Here is a 20,098-nt window from a genome sequence, read left to right as displayed (position 1 = left end):
TTCCACTGAATTTCATTTTGAAACCAAGGAGAAAATGTTTCCAAATATAATATATTTCTTAGACTTCTGGCAAAGGTATATAAAGTTATGTATGTGCCTCTGCACCTCTTCCCCTTAAGCCTCTTCCATCATAGAACTATCCATTCTAGGAGTTTACTGTTCATTTGCAAAGTTTAAAAAATTTGGCAGCATTATTTCACTCTGGCTAAAACAGAGTGACAGATTCTAGAATTGATCTCCCACCACAAAGCCCTAGAAGTCAGGACAAAATATATAAAGCAGCTGTTTCCAGGCCCTGGAAAACAGGCAATGCAGAGCTGTGATAAAGGTAAGAACAGAAGCAAATGAGGTCAGCCCCACAATTGCAACAGCTTCCTCTGTCTAGAGGCACTTCCTTCTAGACTACAGTACAGGTAAGAAGAACCTTAACAGAGCATAGCTGATGCATTTGGTTGAAAAGACAGAGATCAAAGTTTGGGCAGGCTGGGGCAGCTGGAATGTGTGAGGGAGAGTGCTGGAGAGGCGGGAGCTTGCAGAAGAAGAAAAAAAAAACAACTTCAGAAATGAACATAGAGATTCTCTTGAGTCTATTGCTTAATAGTAAACCATAGGTACATAGAGAGAAATGGCTTGAAGTTGGGCAAATAACTGCTAGGGAGTTATAGGCTAAATAATTTCTAAAGCTTTTGCAGGACTGGGAAATGTTCAAGTTCTGTCCATCCAGGGCAGAACAGACACTGGGGGCATTAGGAGAGACCACAGAAAGACTTCCACTTTAGTAGTAGGGATAATTGAGCTCTAGAATAAAAGTTATCATAGACTCATCGAAATAAGCCTAAACACAAGCCTTTAAAGAAATAAATTGATCTGCAAGTACTTTACTGCCTCTCCATACATTTATTTCCTACTTAATATTCTTTAAATGAATAAACAAAACCTAGACACTCTATATAATGTAATAGTCACAAAATCTAGCAGCTACCAGGATTCCCCCAAAATAAGACCTAAACGGAAAATAAGCCCTAGCATGATTTTTCAGGATGACATCCCCTGAACATAAGCCCTAATGCATCTTTTGGAGCAAACCTTAGTATAAGACCCAGTCTTATTTTTGGGGAAACACAGTAGTAAACAATTACTAAAAAAACAAAACAAAACAAACAAACAAAAAACCATCACAGGACAATGAGTCTGGTAATCAAGAGAAAAATCAATCAATAAAAGCAGACTCAGAAATGACAGAAAAGGCAGAAATAGCAGACAGGATTTAAAAGTAGCTGTTGTAAAAGTGCTCAAGATTTTAAAAGAAAACATGAACAGAATGAGAAGTAAAAAGTATTTTAAAAGAACCAAATGGCCCGTATATAGATAAAAAATACAAAATCTGAAATAAAAATTTCACCAGATCAGCTTAACTAATGGTAGATTAAAAACTGTAGAGGAAAATATTAAATAATAGCTATAGAAATTATCCAAATGAAACACAGAGAAAAAAAGACTGAAAAAATAAACAGAATCACAGTGATCTGTGGGACAATATCAAGGGATCTAAAATACATGTGATTGGAGTGCCAGAGGAGATAGGAGGAGACAGGAACAGAGAAAAGTAGTTATGGCATAACAATGCTCACACGTGAACTTAATAAAAATTATTAATCCACGATTCCAAGAAGCTCAATAAACCATAAGCAGGGTGAACACAAATAAAATCACAGAGATATATATGTTTTCTTAAAAGCAGAGAAAAATGACACATTGCATACAGAAAAACAAAGAATGTCCACGGATATCTCATCAGAACCTAAATAAGCCAAGACAATGGAACATCATTAAAATTGTGAAAGAAAAGCCTGTCAATTTATAATTTAGTGAAACAACCCATTCAAAATGAAGTAAAAGTGAAGGCTTTTTTTAGAAAATAAAAAAGCTAGGATGATTTGTTGTAAGCAGACATGCAAACAAAAAAAATGCTAAAAGAAATTCTGTAGCAGAAGGAATATGAGGTCGGACAATTAAGTTTGCGAACTCATCCTAGAAAAAGTGCTACATACCTCACTGCTGAATATCACTACGGTCACCTTTGAAGTACTCCCTTGGTAAACTGCACCGATGCCAGCACCTAGTCAACCCTTCAAAGCAATTTTGGAACTCTTTTTCTGGAATGGCTATCACAACTGTCATTGTATTACCCTTGATGTCCTGAATGTCATCAAAATGTCTTCCTTTCAATATTTCCCCTATCTTCGGGTAAAGAAACAAGTCATTGGGGGCCAGATCAGGTGAGTAGGGAGGGTGTTCCAATACAGTTATTTGTTTACTGGCTAAAAACTCCTTCACAGGTAGTGAGGTGTAAGCTGGTGCATTGTCGTGATGCAAGAGCCATGAATTGTTGGCAAAAAGTTCAGGTTGTCTAACTTCTTCATGCAGCCTTTTCAGCACTTCCAAATAGTCAAATTGGTTAACTGTTTGTCCAGTTGGTACAAATTCATAATGAATAATCCCTCTGATATAGAAAAAGATTAGCAACATCATTACAACAAGTTCTCAAACTTAATTATCTGACCTCACATACCAAGTGGAATGAAGAGCTCCAGTAATGGTAAATATAATTTTTCTTTGTGGTTTTTAATGTCTTTTAAAGATAATTGACTATTTAATGTAAGATAGCAGGAAATAACAAGAAATACATATATTGGTCTCTGTCTCTGGTTCTCACTAATATTTGGTCTTTGACCCCAGTTCCTGACAGTGCTCCTAAAATCTTGTAATTTACTGAAAAGAATGTCTGACATAGAACTCATAAGTCCCGTGGAATTTCCTGGGTTATAGGAGTGACTTTTGTTCTAACGAGGAGACTCTTTATGGGTTCCTGAATGAGGGCTGGTCACTAGAAAGAACAAGCCATGATCGGAAGAGTGGAACTTTTAATCCTATCCTCCAAGCTCCAGAGAGAGGAGAGGGGCTGGAAAACAAGTTAATAATCGATCATGCCTATGTGATAAAGCCTCCATAAAAACTCCTAAAGAACAGACTTCAGAGAGCTTCTGGCTTGGTGAACATGTCCATGTGCTGGGAGGGTGGTGCACACCAACTCCATGGGGACAGAAGCTCCTTCACTGGGGACCATTCTTGATTTCGCCGTATGTATCTCTTCATCAGGCTAGTCATCTGTTTCCTTTATTATATCCTTTGTAACACACTGGTAAGTATAAGTAAGTGTTTTTCTGAGTTCTGTACCATTCTAGCAAAATACTGAACACAAGGAGGAGTTTGTGGGGACCTCTATTTATAGCTGGCTGGTTAGAAGTACAGATGACAAACTGTAAGGGTATAGAAGATTTGAGTAACACTACTAATAAATTTGACCTAAGTGATAAGTATATACAGAGCAACACCCCCCAATAACTAGAGAATATACATTCTGTTCTAGAGCACATGGAACGTTTACTAAATTGGTGCTATGCCAAGCCATAAAGCAAGTATTAACAAAATTCAAAGGACTGAAGTCATACATAGTATATCTTCTGACAACAGTGAGATTAAGCTAGTAATAAGTAATTTAAAAATAAAACTAGAAAATCTCAAAATGGAAAATTAAGCAATACTTTTCTAAGAATCTATGGATCAAAGAACTGAAAATAATTTAAACTGATGATAAAAATATGGCAAAACAAAATGCCTAGGATGCAGCTAATGCAGTGGTTAGAAGAAAATTTAGAGCTTTAAATATACACATTATGCAAAGAAAAGTTGAGAATTAATGCTGTAAGATCTACCACCAATTGAACCTAAAGAAACTAAAAGGAAAAAGATAATGAAGATGAGAAGAGATTATGAAAGACAATAAAGATGAAGCAGAAATAAAACAGAAAATTAACAAAGCAAAAATTTGGTTCTTTAAAAAGACAAATAAAATTGATAACCTCCTTAGAAGAATGACTAAGAAAAAAGAGACAGAAAACACAAATTACCATTATTGGAAATGAAAAAGTCCTAGGGTATTAAAAGAAGGTATTATATAAACTATTTTATGACGATTTGAAATTTTAGATAAAATGGAGTAATTTATTGAAAAACACGATTTACCCAAACTGACATAAGAATAGAAAATCTGAATAATTATATGTCTATTAAAGAAACTGAAACCATAATTAGAAACCATTTTAGAAAGAAAATTTTAGGCTAGATGACAGCATTAGTGTAAAAATGTTTAAAAAAGAAATACCAATTTATTTTTAAAACTCTTTCGGAGAATAGATCAAGACGGAATCCTTCCCAACCTGTGTTACAAGGCTAGCATAAGTTTGATAACAAAACCTGACAAGGATATTGCAAGAAGGAAAAATTTTAGAACAATGTCTCTCACGAACATAGGTGCAAAACTACTAAAAACAGTTAGCAAAACCAATACAGTGAGAAAAATATAATACATTATGACCAAGTTGGGTTTACCCAAGGAACTCAGTAATGGTTTAACGTTTTCAAAATCAAACGTAATCCATGTAATTCAGCACATTATTGATTAAAGTAAAAAAAAAAATTATCTCATTAAATGTAGAAAAACATAGTAAGCTGGCTTAAGGAAAAATGTAATTCTATCAAAAGCAAAAAGTTGTATTCAATACATTTAATAGAAAAACATTTTACACTACTTCAGTTTTAAAATTTAAATTAACATGAAATAAAATTAAAAATTCAGTTCTTCATTAACACTAGCCATATCTGAATTGTGAAATAGTGGCTACCATATTGGGCAGTGCTGTTCTAGAAGGTAACACAGAACAACATATTTATGATCTCAGGAAAGATTTCATAAACAGGATACGAAGTCAATAATACAGGAAACTATCGATAAATTTGGCTTCATTAAAGTAAGTACTTCTTTTCATCAAAAGACGCTTTCGGAGAGTGAAAAAGTGAGCCAAACAGTGAGAGAAGATATTTACAATACGTATATCTGAGAGAGGACTTATATCCAAAATCTAACTGGATTACAAATCAATAAGGAAAGGGCTATCTACACAAGAAAAGCATGGGCAAAACATTTCATACAAGACAATATCTAAATAAGCATTTGAAAAGTAATGTGACATCATTATCAGGTAAATGCACATTAAAACCACTACACCTCCATAAAAATGGCGACATCGAAAAACCAAAACTGAGACTGTCAAGTGTTAGCAAGGATGTGGGTCAGTGGGGAGCTCTTATTTCCTGGAGGGCATACACAGTGGCACAACCACTTTGGAAAACTGACAATATTTTCTAAAGCAAACCATACATGTCTACCCCATAACCTATCAATTCCATTGCCAGGTATATAACTGACAAAGTTTCTCCCTTTGAACAAACTTCAGCCAAGCTCCTCTGGAGCTGTTTTTTTGACTAGGCCTTAACCTTGGCCTATAAAAACTACAGACCCTCACCATAAAGTATTTAGCCCACTCACTTCTTCCTACATTAAAAGACTTAAATACTAGCACAGTTTCTAACAGCTCAAGGCCCCTTCCCGAGGAGGGGCCTCGCCCTCCTTAAAGTACCTACTTGAGAGAACTCAAGGGTGACAAAAAAATGTAGCTAATGCTCTAGCTAACACATTCAAACAGGCCCCTGACCACCCCCCTTTCTTAGAGTTCACTATCATAAAAAGGGCTTAGAGTTGAGAATCCTTCCTCTGTCCCTTTGAGATGTGTGAGTATATGTATCTCCTACCCTTCAGGAGTGTCTTTCTCAAGAATCTGAAAGCCAGTCCTTTAAAGTGCAACCATCAGGAAGGATAGGGCCACTCTTCCCCAGTCTCGGTGGGAGGAGAGTCCTAACCTCAATAATTGCCAGCTAACAGATACAGCGGGCCTGATCAGCACTTACACTGGCCAGCCCTTAGTAACGTTTCACTTCTTTGTCTGCGGAGCCCTCCATTCAGCCCCTCTCCCTACTCCCTCATTCTCCCTATAAAACACCAAGCCACTTCTGTAAAAATCAAAGCGGAGTTCAGTTCATGCTGGGCTGTCTTCCCTGTCACAACAGTATACTGTAATTAAAATTTGTCCTTATTACTTTGACTAGTTATCTGGCTTTGTTTTATCTTTGACAATACTCAACAGAAAGGACATGTAGGAGTGCTCAAAGCTGCCTCACTCACAATAAAAACTGGGAACAACCTAAGTACCCAGCAACAGAATCCACAAATAAACTGTGGTATAGTCATACAAGGAAATAAAAAAATGTAGCAATGGAAAAGAATGAACCACTGCTACATTTAACTATTTAGATAAATCACTGCCTCAACATACATACCATGTGTAATGAAACAAGTCATGCACAAAGGAGTACATACTTGTATTAGTTCTCTATTGTTGTGGAAGCCGTGTACACCAATTTAGCAGCTCACAATGGCACCCATTTATTATCTCAAAGTTGTGTAGGTCACAAGTGCACACACAACTCAGCTGGGTCCTCTGCTCATCGTCTTCCAACGCTGCAATCAAGGTGTCTGCTGGGCTGGCTTCTCATCTGCAGCTTAGGGTTCTCTTCCAGCTCATTCTGGTTGTTGGCAGAATTCAGTTCCTAGTGTAGTACGTGGGGACCATTTTCTTGCTGGCTGTCAGATGGAGGTCGATCTTAGCTCCTAGAGGCCTGTTCCCAGGCCTTCACAATAAGACAGTTTACTTCTATGGAGTCAGCAGGATTGTGTCTTTCTCACGCTTCAAATGTCTGACCTCAGGAAGGGCCCAGACCTTGGTAACAGTTAACCTGATTAGGTTAGGCCTACCCAGGATAATCTCCCTTTTGATTAACTCAAAGTCAATTGGTTTGAAACTCAATTACATTTGCAAAATCCCATAAACTAATCACAGCAGTGAAACCATCATATTCATATTCCCACCAATACTCAAGAGGACAAGATAATACTGGGTAAGCACATCAGGGACGGGAAGCGTGGGGTCCTCTTAGAATTCTGCCTACAATACTGAATGCTATAATTTTTATAAAGTCAAAAAACTATGAAAGTAATCTAAGATGATAAAAGTCAGACGGTAAGTACTTTTGTTTCGTGGCACCTATATTTGGGAAGAAGCACCCGGGAGGCTTCCGAGTGCTGCCCATGTTCTGTCTCTTGATCTCAGACGTGATTACACAAATGTGCCCTTTGTAAAAATTCATCATGTGTGTATGCTATATTTGTGTACTTTATTGTATGTATGCTACACTGAAATAAAAGGTTTATTCAAAAAATAGAGAGGTTCTCAAGTGTCTTCTTTCATTTACATAAGGATAATAATTAGCATTAAAAGTGTTTGTATAAAATAGGCACTTGCAAGTACTTGAAATCAGTTTACATCCCTAAATAACTTAAACGCTCTGAGAAGTTTATGTACATTATTAATTTTCCTAGAAAGTTGTATAAATAAGACAGATTAAACTTCAGCAGGCTCTTATTTGAGGGATGATAAATTCAAGATACTACAATTTGAATGACTTTTAAATTTCTCACTTTCAATTTGAATACTGTTTTCTCTCTCCATTGCACGGAAGTACACAGCTACAAGCTAAATGTGTAAAGAACAGTGTCGATGTGTGTGTGTTTGGTGGGTTGGGCAGGGGCACGGGAATGAAAGCAGCTAATGGGCCTAATCAATAGGGTGGGTAAAATCTTAACATTCTTATGATACTTCCTAAAAACGTCTGAGAAAAACACAAAGCTCATCTATGATATGGGCCCAGGTATTCTTTCCAGAGATGGTCAGCCTTCACCTAATTCCATTCTCTACACTCGTATTCTGTTCCAAGCCAAAGAAATCTCACCATTTACTAAGGAACATACAAGTAGCTGTCCATGATAACTAAATTAGGAAAATACATTTACCCCAACTCATTAAAATCAGCACATACGGAAGTCATATAAATGTGATATAAATAAGCTAAAGGCCAATCTTACCTATGTATTTGATGCAAAATCTTACATATTAGGAAATAGAGCAGAGAAGAATAGTAAAATAATAAAACATCATGACCAAGTGGTATTTATTTCACCAATGCAAAGATGGTTCAATATCAGTAAATCTATTACATAGTTCGTATTAGTCAAACTGAGGAGAAAAAATCACACAGTCATCTTTAAAAGTGCTGAAATGATGTTTGATAAAATTCAACATCCATTTGTGATAAAAGTAGAGTTGACCCTGTTTAGAGATTAGGGGCACCCACCACCCATGCAGTAGAAAATTGGCATATAACTTAAATCACATACTTGGATTCCCAATTACCAGTTAACCCTTGAACAACATGAGTTTGAACTGCTTGGGTCAACAGAAAAAAAAAAATGTGTATAAATGAACCTGTGCAGTTCAAACCCACATTGTTCAAGGGTCAACTATACTTTTAATAAAATAGGATAAGATGACTATTTCCTTAAAATTATTAAATATATCTGGGTCAACCCAGGAGCCAGCATCATGATTAAATGGGAAAACATTATTATCATTAATGAGACATATTCTCATTAAGGTTAGGAATGTAATAAGGAAACCATTATCACTACCTTTATTTAATAGTGTTCTGGAGATTCTGAAAACCAAAGAAACTAAGGAAACAAAATAAATTAGACACACACAACTTTGAAACAAGAGGTAATATTATTATTTGCACATTATGATTGTACACTTGGGGAGGACACAGGAAAATTCACTGAAAAACTTTTACAAGCAAAGAGATTCAGTAAAATGGATGGGTATAAAATTACTACACGGGAACCAATAACTTTCATATACACAAATACAGTAGCAAGATAAAAATATTTTATTTACAATAGCAAAAAACCCCTAAACATATATAGCAATAAATATGCAAGAGTTATGTGATATAAAGTTTAGAATACTCCTGAGGGTCACCAAAAAAAGATATGAACAAATGGAAAGTCAAGTCATGTCATAAGATTGTAAATTCTTGCTAAGTTAGTTTATAAACTTAACTCAATCTCACAAAAGTACTCACAGGATTTTTTTTTTTTTTGATTCATATCCAAGCTGATACTAAGTTCATATCAAACAAGCAAGAAGAGCCAGGAAATTTTTGAAAGAGAAGATCAATAGTAGAATACTCTTCCTACCTGAGAGTATAATACAGAAATATATATATATATATATATAAATTAAAACAGTGTGATACTGATACATAACAGACAACTCAATAGAATATAATAGATGGTGTAGAAATCAATCCAAATACAAGAATTTGATGTATGATCAAGATGTCATCTCACATAAGAGAGCAAAAAGATGGATTAGTCACTAAATTATTAGGATAGCCAGGGAGATATCTCAAAAAAAAAAATAAGGTTGGATCCATATCTCATATTTCATACTAGGATAATTACTTGATGTAAATATTTAAATGCAAAAAATTAAAAATAGAAGACTAGAAGAAACTGTAAGAAAATTATTCTATAAACTTGGATGAAACTCTTTCTGAACTATTACATAAAGCCCAGAAGCCATAAAATGAAAAATTGCTTATAACTACTATACAAAAATAAAAATGTATACTCGTATGACAAAAACCACCATAAACAAAGTTAAACATAAACAAGAAACTGGGAAACGTATTTGTAATTCATATCACAAAATAGGGCTGACTTTCCCTTTAAATAGAATCCCTACATATCATTAAGAAAAATACCAACAACCCAACAGACAACTAGATAAAGAACAGAAACGATAGCTCACAGAAAAGGATATACAAACAACTCTTTAATATATGAAAAGATGCTCAATCACCAATCAGATTGGTAAAGATTAAAAACAAAAAATAGGTTGGGTAACACACTGGTTAATGCAAGCATAGAAACAGCACTCTCATACTTTGTTGCTGGGAGTATAAACCGGCATCACTTTGATGGGGGACAATTTGGAACTATCCATCAAAATTGTCAGTTCACATGTCCTTTGTTCCACCATTTCCATTTCTAGGAATTTATCCTACAGATACATTCATACATATGCCAAATGGCCTAAGTTCTTAATTATCATGTACTGTTTGCAATAGCAAAAGATTTAAAATGACTTAAACTTTCCATCATAGGGGATTTGCTATATGTAATAAATTATGGTACATGTACGTAATGGAATACCATGCAGTTCTAAAACAAAGAAAGGAAAAAGGTCTTTATGTTCTAATATGGAATGACCTCCAAAATGAAATTAACAGAACAAAAAAAAGTGTGTACAATATGCTAGTATGCTTTCTGTGAAAAAAGAAAGAATATCATATGTAAATTTGCTTATATATTTACAAATTTTGTCTGGAAGAAAGCCTAAGAACCTAATAATAGCATCTGTCATCAGGCATTGGACCTGGATGGCTCAGGGACAGGAAAGGGAGACAGGACATCCTGTGCCTTTTGTACTCTTTTGTTTTGAACCATGTGAGTGTACTATCTATCAAAAAATGCACAACACATTAAGGTTTACGATGTGCTATAAAGAGTGTAGTTATAATTCAGCCTGTCCATGCTTATCCTAAACTTGGCTGAAAACAAAGTCTCTGGTTAATCTATATAGCTTGTTGATTAAGGCACCAAAGGAGAGAAATAATTTTTGCTTGAAAACTAAAGTTCCAAAATAAAAGTTAAATAAGAAAATAAAACATTAAAAAAATAAAGAAAAACAAAGTAGCTCAACAATAAGGATAGTAGAATCACAGTTTGTTTAAAGTAATCAAACACATAATAACAAAAAAGAAATCATGTGAGTTTTAATTAAACTGTCTTTAAGGATATATACCAAAACTTTGGCAAAGCGGGGGGGAAGAGAATTCATGTTTCTTTTTTTTTAGATATTTCCATATTGTTGAATTATTCTGATTCTTTGAGGTATTAATTAATCTTATAATTTAAAATTATAAACAGATTTAAACATAAAAAGCCTAAGGGTCCATTGGTAACCAAATATACATAAACATGTTTAAGCTAGTAATAAAAAAAAATATAAGTTCAAAAGAGGAACCATTTTTTGATTAGTAAAATAGCAACATTTTAAAAATATGATACTCAGTGCAGAGTCTGGTGAAAAGGGTACTCTTAAGCATTAGTGGTAGAATATAAACTGGTACCTTTCCCTTGTTTTAATGGACGTTCACATCATACAGTTGTAAGAAATAACACAGATCGCATGTAGCCTTTACCCGTAGTGTTCTCTTTTAAAGAACAATTTGTCAGTGTAAGTTAAGAACCTTGAAAATATTCACATTTTCATCCAACAATCCCATTTCTTGGAACTGTTAAGTCCGGGAATCTTTCACCCCTCAGAAAGACAGAGACACACACGATAATGCAAGTCACACAGCGAGGTTTATTTCCAGCTAGCTGGGGTCCCTGTCTCTGCCAGACGCAGCGGGTTTTAACAAGGACCCCAGCTAGCTGGAAATAAACCTCGCTGTGTGACTTGCATTATCGTGTGTGTCTCTGTATTTCTGAGGGGTGAAAGATTCCCGGACTTAACATTTGGGGGCTCGTCCAGGATCATCCCGCCCTCAGAGAAACAGACAACTCCCGATACCGAGGTTTACATAGGGAACCGCGGTAAGAGGTAAGGCCTTAAAAAAGTAATTCAAAGGAAAAGAAAAGCTAAATGAAAAAAATGTCCATTTAATACTATATGTCAAATATAAATATATTCATATATAATTTATATAATATACATGCATATATATCTATAAGTTAAACAGTAAGAAAACAGTTCATCAAATGATAACACAGCTACTAGATAGAATGTTCTACAGCCATTAAATCACATTTATGTAGACTCTGAGGTAATTGGCTTAATATCTATAATATAATGCTGATTTTAAAAGATACAACATTTTACGTACAACTTAGTAAAAAATATTCATACATGGACAATGAGTGGGAAAGTGGTGCAATCATGGTTAATCCTTTGTCTCTTTCAAAACTTTCTATAACATAATTTCAAATTTAATTTTTTTCAGATTTTTCAAATTCAAATGTTCCTACTTTCATCAGAATTTAATATGAAAAGCAAAACCAAGTGAAAGATGCCTGCTTATTAATCCAATAAGGATAACTAACTGCCCAGCATGAACTGTAGACTTTCGTTAGGTAAGAGCCACTTACTTGCATCTCGCTGTAGAGGAGGATGGATCCTCTGCCCCAGGCGGGTGCTACTGAAAAGCTGCACCTGCTTCTCCAGGGGCTGTGCATTGTCCATAGGCAGCACCTTCCCCTTGGGGCTGTTAAAGAAGTCCTGGAGGTCCTTTCTTGGTTTGGATTCTTGGAGGAAACTCTCAAAAGATTTGTCTTTGAGTCTGAGGGAAGAAAAGACTGAGGGTCTTTTCTTTGGAACCCGAGAAGCATCCGGGAAGGTCTCTTGCAAACTCACTTTCTCGAAGAGGGTGGGGACATCTTCCATCTTGTTGCAGGGTGGGGATGGGAATGCAGGAAACATCTTGGATGGCCGGCTAGGCAAACTATGGGTGCGGAGGATAGGGTCTGGAGGGCCAGGGTCTGAGGGCTGGGCAGCCTTGGCTGTTGGGCTGCGCAAGGAGAAGAAGGCTGAGGCCTTGCTTGCCACGTTTCTCCTGGGGGACTGCGGGTCCCAGTTTTTATTGGAGCCGATTTTCGGGAGGCTGAATGAGTGAGTGCAAGTGGGTGGATGGATGGTGGGCAAAATCTTTGATTCTGGTTTGGCCCAGACCTTCCTCCCACCTTCGGAGTTGGGGAGCAGGGGCTCCAGAGACCTTCGGATGGCATTTGCTATGAGCCGCAGTGGGGACTTGGGTGGAGCCACGCTTCGCTCCCCTGGAGTCCTTTCAGCTGGGGTCCCCATCTTCTCCTGAGTCTCTGTCTGGGCTGGCAGGGTCTCTCTCACTGTCTGAGGGAGGAGCAAGGGGCGAACTGGTTTCAGCACACGGCCTCCTTTACCATTCTCAGCACTTTTCTGGGAAAGCTGTGCCCCAGCTTCCAGGCGCAAGCCCTCAGGGTTAGAGTCAGTCCAATCCAGCAAACTGGTCTTCTGCTCCTGAGTGAGAACCAACTTCTTTAAGCCCAACTTCGCCCCCTCTGCGAGCTCTGACCCACCCTCCTCTCCCCTCCTGGGATCAGTGCTCCTGTCTCTTGAGTCCTCTCCAGCCCTGGGAGACATCTCTGGGTCTGGCAAACATCCTTCCTTCCCCCCAATGGGGTGTGGGCCTCTATGGATGCTTCTGGTGTCCCCAAGAGGGGCCTCTGCTTCCTGACACCCAACAGAAGCCATATCTGCAGGGCTAGGTGTCCTGGGGCTTGTGAGGCCTTCTCCGCCAGGCCTCACCAGGCAGTATTCTGCCCGCTCCAGCACTTGGCCGTGAGGCAGATATAGAGGGATTTCCTTCGGTATTCCTTGGGCTCTGGCTCGCCTCAGAAAGATTGGGGTGGAAGGACTGAAATGACCTCTTGAGACCTGCTGGGCAAAATATAGCAGTGATTTAGAAATTTCCAGCATTGATATATATAAGGAAGGCATATCTCAGTCTATAGCCCACTCCCTCCATCTCTCCAGATTTCATATACTCAAAGTCAAAAAGAATTCTTCCTGGGATGATTTCAGAGAGCCACTCTTTGTTCAAGTGGCTTCCTTGAGACCTGCTGGGATCTGCCTGGAGCTCCTGTGTCCACATTGAGCAAAGGCTTTTCTGGGTCTTTATTAGGTGCATAAGAAGCCAGAAGGGAAGGCAAAGGCATCGACAAGTTCCTGAGCCAGTGAAGGGAGGGCTGGCTTGGCCCCTGTGGGTGGTCAGACACATAGGGAGGACAGATGCCCTGTGGCTTGCTCAATCATGGTCTCTACCAACAAGGACATTGCACCCACATCTACATTCCTCCAACTACCAAGAAACCAAGGCTTCTTCCTTGGAATCTATTGAGGCAAGGAGAGACAGCTACCCTTCTAGGCTGGAGCTGTGGTGGCAGAATGGCCCTTAGGACCTTTCAATGACTTTTAAAACCTGACTCATGCCTCGTACCACTGAGAAATTAGACATTTCTAGCATGGCCCTTGGCCAAGGAAGATCATAGGTAGACTCTAGAAGGCGTGGCTGTGCCCTACCAAGAGCTCTGGCCGAGGGGCAGGTCATGAGACAGGAGCTTCACAAGGGCATGTACTCCTCTGTCTGTGTACTCTCTCTACTTCCCACACCGTAGAGCAGGGTCTGGCAGGTCATGAAGGCCTGGTAAGTTCATGTTGAAGGAAAGAGTCTAACTCTGTGTTTCTCAGTGATGCCATTTTCTACTCAAGGAGGCTATTGCTTCCAAGGTTCTCAGCTGCTTCCAAAGGCACCCTCACGTGTGTGCCTGCCGTCCTGCAGCTGCCAGCTCCTCACACCCTTGGCGAGGTCCTCCAGGGCACAGCGTATGTCCTAGCATCTCTGCATCCCATAGCCCAGCCAGGATTCCATACCGTGGAAAGTTTGCTGAGTGAGTGAGTGGCTGTGCCCTTGGAGCTGGCTGAGAAGGGGGAGGAAGAGCTTTTGTGAAAGGGACTCATGAAGGAGGGGTGGGGTGGACTCTTGACAGAGCAGCTCACCAGCTCTGGCTTTGCACTTGGGTGACCTAAGAGTGCTAAGAATTCGGAGTTAAGTGTGGAAGTAGGGGGAGTAGAGGCAGCTCACTTTCATAACACCTGTGCAGGGCCCTGAGGGGCACTTACCTGAGGTGGGAAGGAACAATCCAGAGGATGCCCTGGGACACTGCCTGAAGAAGATGGTGGGGAAGACGAAGCGGAAGACAATGGGGAAGGAGATAGAGAAGGAGACACTTCCTTTGGAGGCAACACAGTTCTTTTGTTGTTCATTGATGTCAAACCTACCAAGGAAAGAACATGTTCTCCATTACAGAATTGTTATTGTCTTATTTTACCATGAAAAGAGGAGGTTTTAAGTGAAGCGCCAACTCTATAAAGGCAGTCAGAGGGAGGAAGATGTCAGAGATGGATTTGAGGCCCCGGTGCCCACAGATTGGGACTTGGAGGAATGCGTGTAGGAGTGGCAGTTTCTGTGAGGAAAAGGGGTCCCAGGATCAAAAGTCTAAGAACCATTGTGTTTCACACTCATGTGAGAATATTCCTGAGAGATGAAACAGGAAACCCCAAGGTGTTTCTTAGAAACGGAATCTACCACTAAAGTTCCCCTAAAGCCATCACGACTGGGGCTGGGGACTGCGTTAAATCACTTAGTCAATAAACCACCTGGCCTCTTCCCACAGAGGCTGTGGGCGCGGACAGGTGAGGCAGTCACTGCGAATGAAACGGGCTCTTCCTTCTCACATGTGCGCCAAGGGTCTCTCAGATGAGATGGTTAGTTTGAGATTTTAAGAGAACACAAGAGAGGGAAGTTAGAGCGAATATCAAATCATTTGAAGCATATGGAATGCCAAGCTCCTGTTGGGCAGGGAACAAACAAGATGCAGTGTATGTGTTCAGAGCAGCATGAGGAAGGATTGTGGACCTCCTGGAGGATGAGCCGAATTCTGAACTGTGAAAGCTGAAATCAATGTCACCTGACAGCAGAATTCTGACAGACGTAGCCTATAAGATCAATCTCGTGCTCTCTCTCACCATCTCTCATGAGTGCACATATGCACACACACGTGCACACATACCTTAAATCTAAAATCTCAAGTCTTTTGTTCTCATATTGGACCATTTTAGTAATCTACCCTCCAAGGGATTCAGAAAATGCCATGCTCTATTTCGGATTTGCCCACTCAGGGTCTGACCCTTCGACCCAGCTCTTCCATGAACCCTCCTAGCACATAAAGGCTGCCCGGGACCACTGTCTCTAACTACCCATTCCCGTTGGACTCCCTGCTTCTGGCCGCTCAGCTGACTCATTCCAATTTTCCTCTGAGGTGGCCAGTCTTCAGATTTTAGCTTACTTCCTACCTCAACCCGATCCCCTGGCCTCAGTTTTCCCCAAAGCTCTGGGTGAGAGGCTTCTCCCCTGGGACCCCCCAGGCCAGGCCAAACCCAAACCCAATCTGTGACCCAAGAAGCATTCCTTTAAGACCCATTCACACAAGGGACCACGCAAAGGGATTTTCAGTATTCTGTCCTGCTTTCCTCATACACACATGCAAGCATATCAAAGCAGGTATCCCAGTCCTGGGCTCTGAAAAGATGGCCACCGCACACATATCGTCAGCCAGTTCCCAAAGGGAAGCCTCCAGAATGTTTCAGAGGGAAAAGGTAACTCAGGGAAACAGCTCTGAGGGTGGCAGGAAGATGCTGCTGGAGAGAAAGACCGCTGGCTGCCAGGAGCTGACACCGGGAGGTGGCTGGTCGGCCTTCCTGTTACCCAAACCCCCATCTCAGCCTGTGAACCTCCATCTCAGCCCACAGTGAGATGGTTCAAGCCTAAAAAGGCAAAAGTTGTGAGTCAGTTATTGCCTTGCTTCCTGTCCTGGACTTGCCAAATTCCTGCCAAATTCCTTCTTCTCCTCTTCCTCGCCCCCTCATTCTTTTCTTTCTGCCACCTCCTGGATCAAAATTCTGAACTTCTCCCAAAGGCCCATTAGCTCAACAAACTGCCTTTTTGTTCCCCTAAGGAGCTCTCAGGGAACCTTCTGACATGGAGCCAGGGACACCTTGGCAATCAAGCCTGACAGGACAGCCTTGGGGTTCACAAGGTCATGACCCAGGAGCTGCTCCCTCTCTTCACCTTTCTCTAATCCCCACCCCCCACCCCACACACTCATTCCTCACACACTGTCTCCAGGAGAACTTGGGGAAGGCTTGAGGAGAGGGGGCTAACAAAACACCTGCCATTCAAGCCTCTGCTTGGGAGGTGGGTGCTGCCCTGGAGGGGAAGGCGAGGCCAGAGCACAGCTGAGAGGTGACAGGGAGTCGCCCTTGCCTGAGGTGGCTGATGTTTCTTCAGAGAATGGTAAGGGGAGCCTGGAACCCATATCCTTTACACCCACACCAGCTGCCTGACACGGAGCAACTTTCTTACCCCCCCCCCGCCCCCCTGTTTCCTTAACTGAAAAACAAGAAGTCAACTGCTGCTTCAGGGGAGAGTGAAGAAATGAGCGAAAAAGGGGTGTCCATTGCAGGATGTAAAGTGCTACACACTAGCTAAATATTAATTCCATCCCCTTCCTTTCCTCCCATGCACACAAGTGGTATCTAGTAAAGATACTGCTGAGCCGCTGACCCATTCTAGAGGGGGCTGCACACCCACCCCGGCCTGGATTTCTCTAACTCGTGGGCCCAGCAACTCCTCATTCATTAACTCAGACCCTTCTCTGTTGACACTTTCTTTTAATTAAAACCTGGTATGGCCCAGCCAGGGCCACCCTGCCATGTGCAGGCGCCTCCATACTGGGTACCACTGGTCCTTCTGGTCCTTTTGTGAAAAGAGCGTTGATGAGCAGACGGGGGCCTGGATTACAGCCCCATATCCTGTCTGGGTCAGGTGCCTGTTCTCTGGGTCCTCTGGCAATTGTGACCTTCCCCTTGATCTTAGAGGTCATCCTGATGAACATGGTCAGCTGGAGTTCTAACATCAGTCACACAGAACCAGCCCTTGATAGGGGAATGAATGGCCAGAGGGGATGGTGCCCCATGTTCTGTTCCCTACTACAGGACCAGCCTTATCACTGGGGTTTCCTTTGGGGAAAAATGAAAATGACCAAAAAGATGGCTCTAGTGGCTTTCAGCCCTGGGGATTTTCACAGACTGGGATACTGGGGTGCAGCTTCCCAGAATTTTGAGCTTAGGCAATGGCTCAAATCTTCCCAAAGTCTTGGAGCACCCTCTAGGGGTGGCAGCCTGCACAGGCCTCAACCCACGGGCTGTATCTGTTCCTCCACTCAGTCTAACCTGCTTAGTTGCTGCTTCATTTGTTTGCTCTCTATTCAGACATTCATTGGCTCACTCATTCATTCATTCAGGAAAGAAGGACTGGGCGCCTTCTTTACCCCAGGCCCATGCTAGGCACCAGGACCACAGAAGTGATTCAAACTCAAGGCCTGCCCTCAAACAGCTTCTACGTCCACGTGAGAACCAACGTGACATTCCTGGGATAAGTAGACACAGCTGAGGTCCCAGGCCCATCCCAGAAACCCCACTGCCGGTTAGCAGTCCCCTCTGTCCTGTGCCTCCTTCAGCACCCTGACCTTGCCGGGAGGGTCCCCCACCAGACTCCCGACTCTCACCCCAGACTGGGAATTTCTCAAGGGTAAGGATGAACCCCTTGCACTAGTGGCATTCAGTAAAGTTGACCGGAAGCACTGGGATGGACTCTGCACCCAAAGAGCAGAAATGGACCCACCCATAGAAGCAGAAATTCCCGTGACTGGGGGAGAGGCTGTGGTGGGGCAATAAATGAGACGACTTGTGAAAAGGGCCTGGCCCAGGCCTTCAGTAAACATTAACTGGCTCCTTCTCCTCACTCTCACTGCCTAGGCTGCAAGACGATTCAAGAGCTATTATAGGTTGTCCCCAGGTGAAGTGCCCTGCCCAAGTGTGCAGCCCTGGTCCAGCTCCAGAGGCACCCATTGTCCCAGTCTGACCCAAGTGAAAGGGGCCGAGGGTCTGGGGGTTGTCAGGAGAATGACTCACTGGCGAGGAGTCAGCGCTGACTCAGAAGGAAGGAGTCAACTAAACCAGCATTCTGTTCCAACTACAACAATGTTTCTTTTTTAGAAACTCTTGTCTAACCCAAGGCTTTCCTGGGTCCACCTCTCCTAGAGCAAGGCCCAGGGAAGGGCGTGGAGGCAGGAGGAGGTGGAAGGTAGCAATGGACTTGGAATCAGATGAAGAGTCCCTGCCCTTCTCCCACAATCAGAGGGAATCACTGCTCTCTAATTGCTGCAGTGCCAGCAATGGGGGTATCCCCGGAAATGCTGTACAACTGTGTGCACGGTCACTGCGCCCCCTGGTGGAAGCCTGCTGCCTTGGTACCCGCCGCAGGCCCTGGTCCACGCCCACCCTGCTCTTCCCTGGGATGCTAGGACCAGAGTCTGCTCAGGAAGAGAGCACAGCAGTGTGTATTTGTGCATTTGTGCATGCTTGCATGCATGCACGTGTGTGTTTCTTCCTTCACTGCTTTGCCTGCAATTGCATGAAGCTAAGCTGATTCCCCCAGCCCAACTCCAGGGTACTAAATCAAAACATACAGAGACCCTGCATCTCAGTTTCCTCATGTTTCAAAAGGTTTGGAGCTGATGTGCTAAGGTCCCTTCCAAGTGTTAACTGTACAGTTCTAAGACTCCATGATTCCAGAGTGGGGAGTGCGGGGCTACCCACAATTCTTCCTCTAGTCAGCAGCGAAAATAGGGTCAACCTTATATTTCTTTCCTTGCCCCTCACATGTAGGAAGCTAGGTCAGAGAGGACATGTAAGGAATGAGAACAGCTGCCCTGAGAATTAGTCAGAGAACTCCTGCCCACCCCCACCCTCACCCCCACCTCACCCCTAGAGAGCTCATGACTCACTCGACTGGAATTTTCTTCTCCAGCTCTGGTATTTGCTGGCTGTTGGAGAATGGAAGCTGTTGGCCCTTTGCAGAGCTGTAGTGGAAAAAAGAAAGGGTCAGGGAAGATCGGGAGGGCGGAAGTCTGTTAAATGTGTAGAATAAACAGAAAATTTTCTCCTATGGTCAATTTACCAAAAGTTAATCATTCAATAATCATAACTGACTGAGCCCCTTCTTTCCCGCAGACTTTACCTTCCTATTTCTATAACATACACCTCTAATTTCTCATTCATTCTTTCACCAAATATTTTTTGAGACTCTGCTATGGGACAGGTACCGCAACCTTTTAGAAAATGCTTCAAATTATGAGCCATCATTCTAACTTACCCATCATTAATAAATGTATATGTTTACATGTCTATATGCATACATGTATACACATACATATATGCTCATATACATACGTGCATATACACACACACTTTTTTTTTTTTTAGCACAGCAGTTCTAAAAAGCTGAAGTCTCACATCAGCGTCCCGTTTACTCGTATGTAATAGACAAAACCAGAGCTGCTCTCCTTGAAGTCTGGAAGCTGCAGAAAGCTCTATCCCCTCTGCCCCTTCCCCTCAGAGCC

At 41.5% G+C, this 20,098-nt stretch overlaps 1 protein-coding gene across 12 annotated transcripts in view; it reads right to left on the bottom strand.

The window, feature by feature from the left end:
- The window catches only part of MICAL2 (microtubule associated monooxygenase, calponin and LIM domain containing 2), a 203,808-nt gene that overhangs the window by 28,861 nt on the left and 154,849 nt on the right, over positions 1–20,098 (bottom strand). For 7 of the 12 annotated variants that reach the window (XM_074336000.2, XM_074336004.2, XM_019729325.3 and 4 more), the window contains 3 exons: positions 19,484–19,558; positions 14,697–14,851; positions 12,131–13,454 (listed from right to left, as the gene is read on the bottom strand). In XM_074336000.2, the coding sequence (XP_074192101.2) occupies positions 12,131–13,454; positions 14,697–14,851; positions 19,484–19,558 (1,554 nt within the window). The remainder of the gene's footprint in view (positions 1–12,130; positions 13,455–14,696; positions 14,852–19,483; positions 19,559–20,098) is intronic. The other 5 variants (XM_074336003.2, XM_088791637.1, XM_088791638.1 and 2 more) reach the window with 1 other exon arrangement.

Source organism: Rhinolophus sinicus, chromosome 14, assembly GCF_057876585.1.
Source record: "Rhinolophus sinicus isolate RSI-liver-muscle chromosome 14, RSI-T2T, whole genome shotgun sequence".
NCBI lineage: Eukaryota > Metazoa > Chordata > Mammalia > Chiroptera > Rhinolophidae > Rhinolophus > Rhinolophus sinicus.
This window is presented reverse-complemented; position numbering and strand designations above follow the sequence as displayed.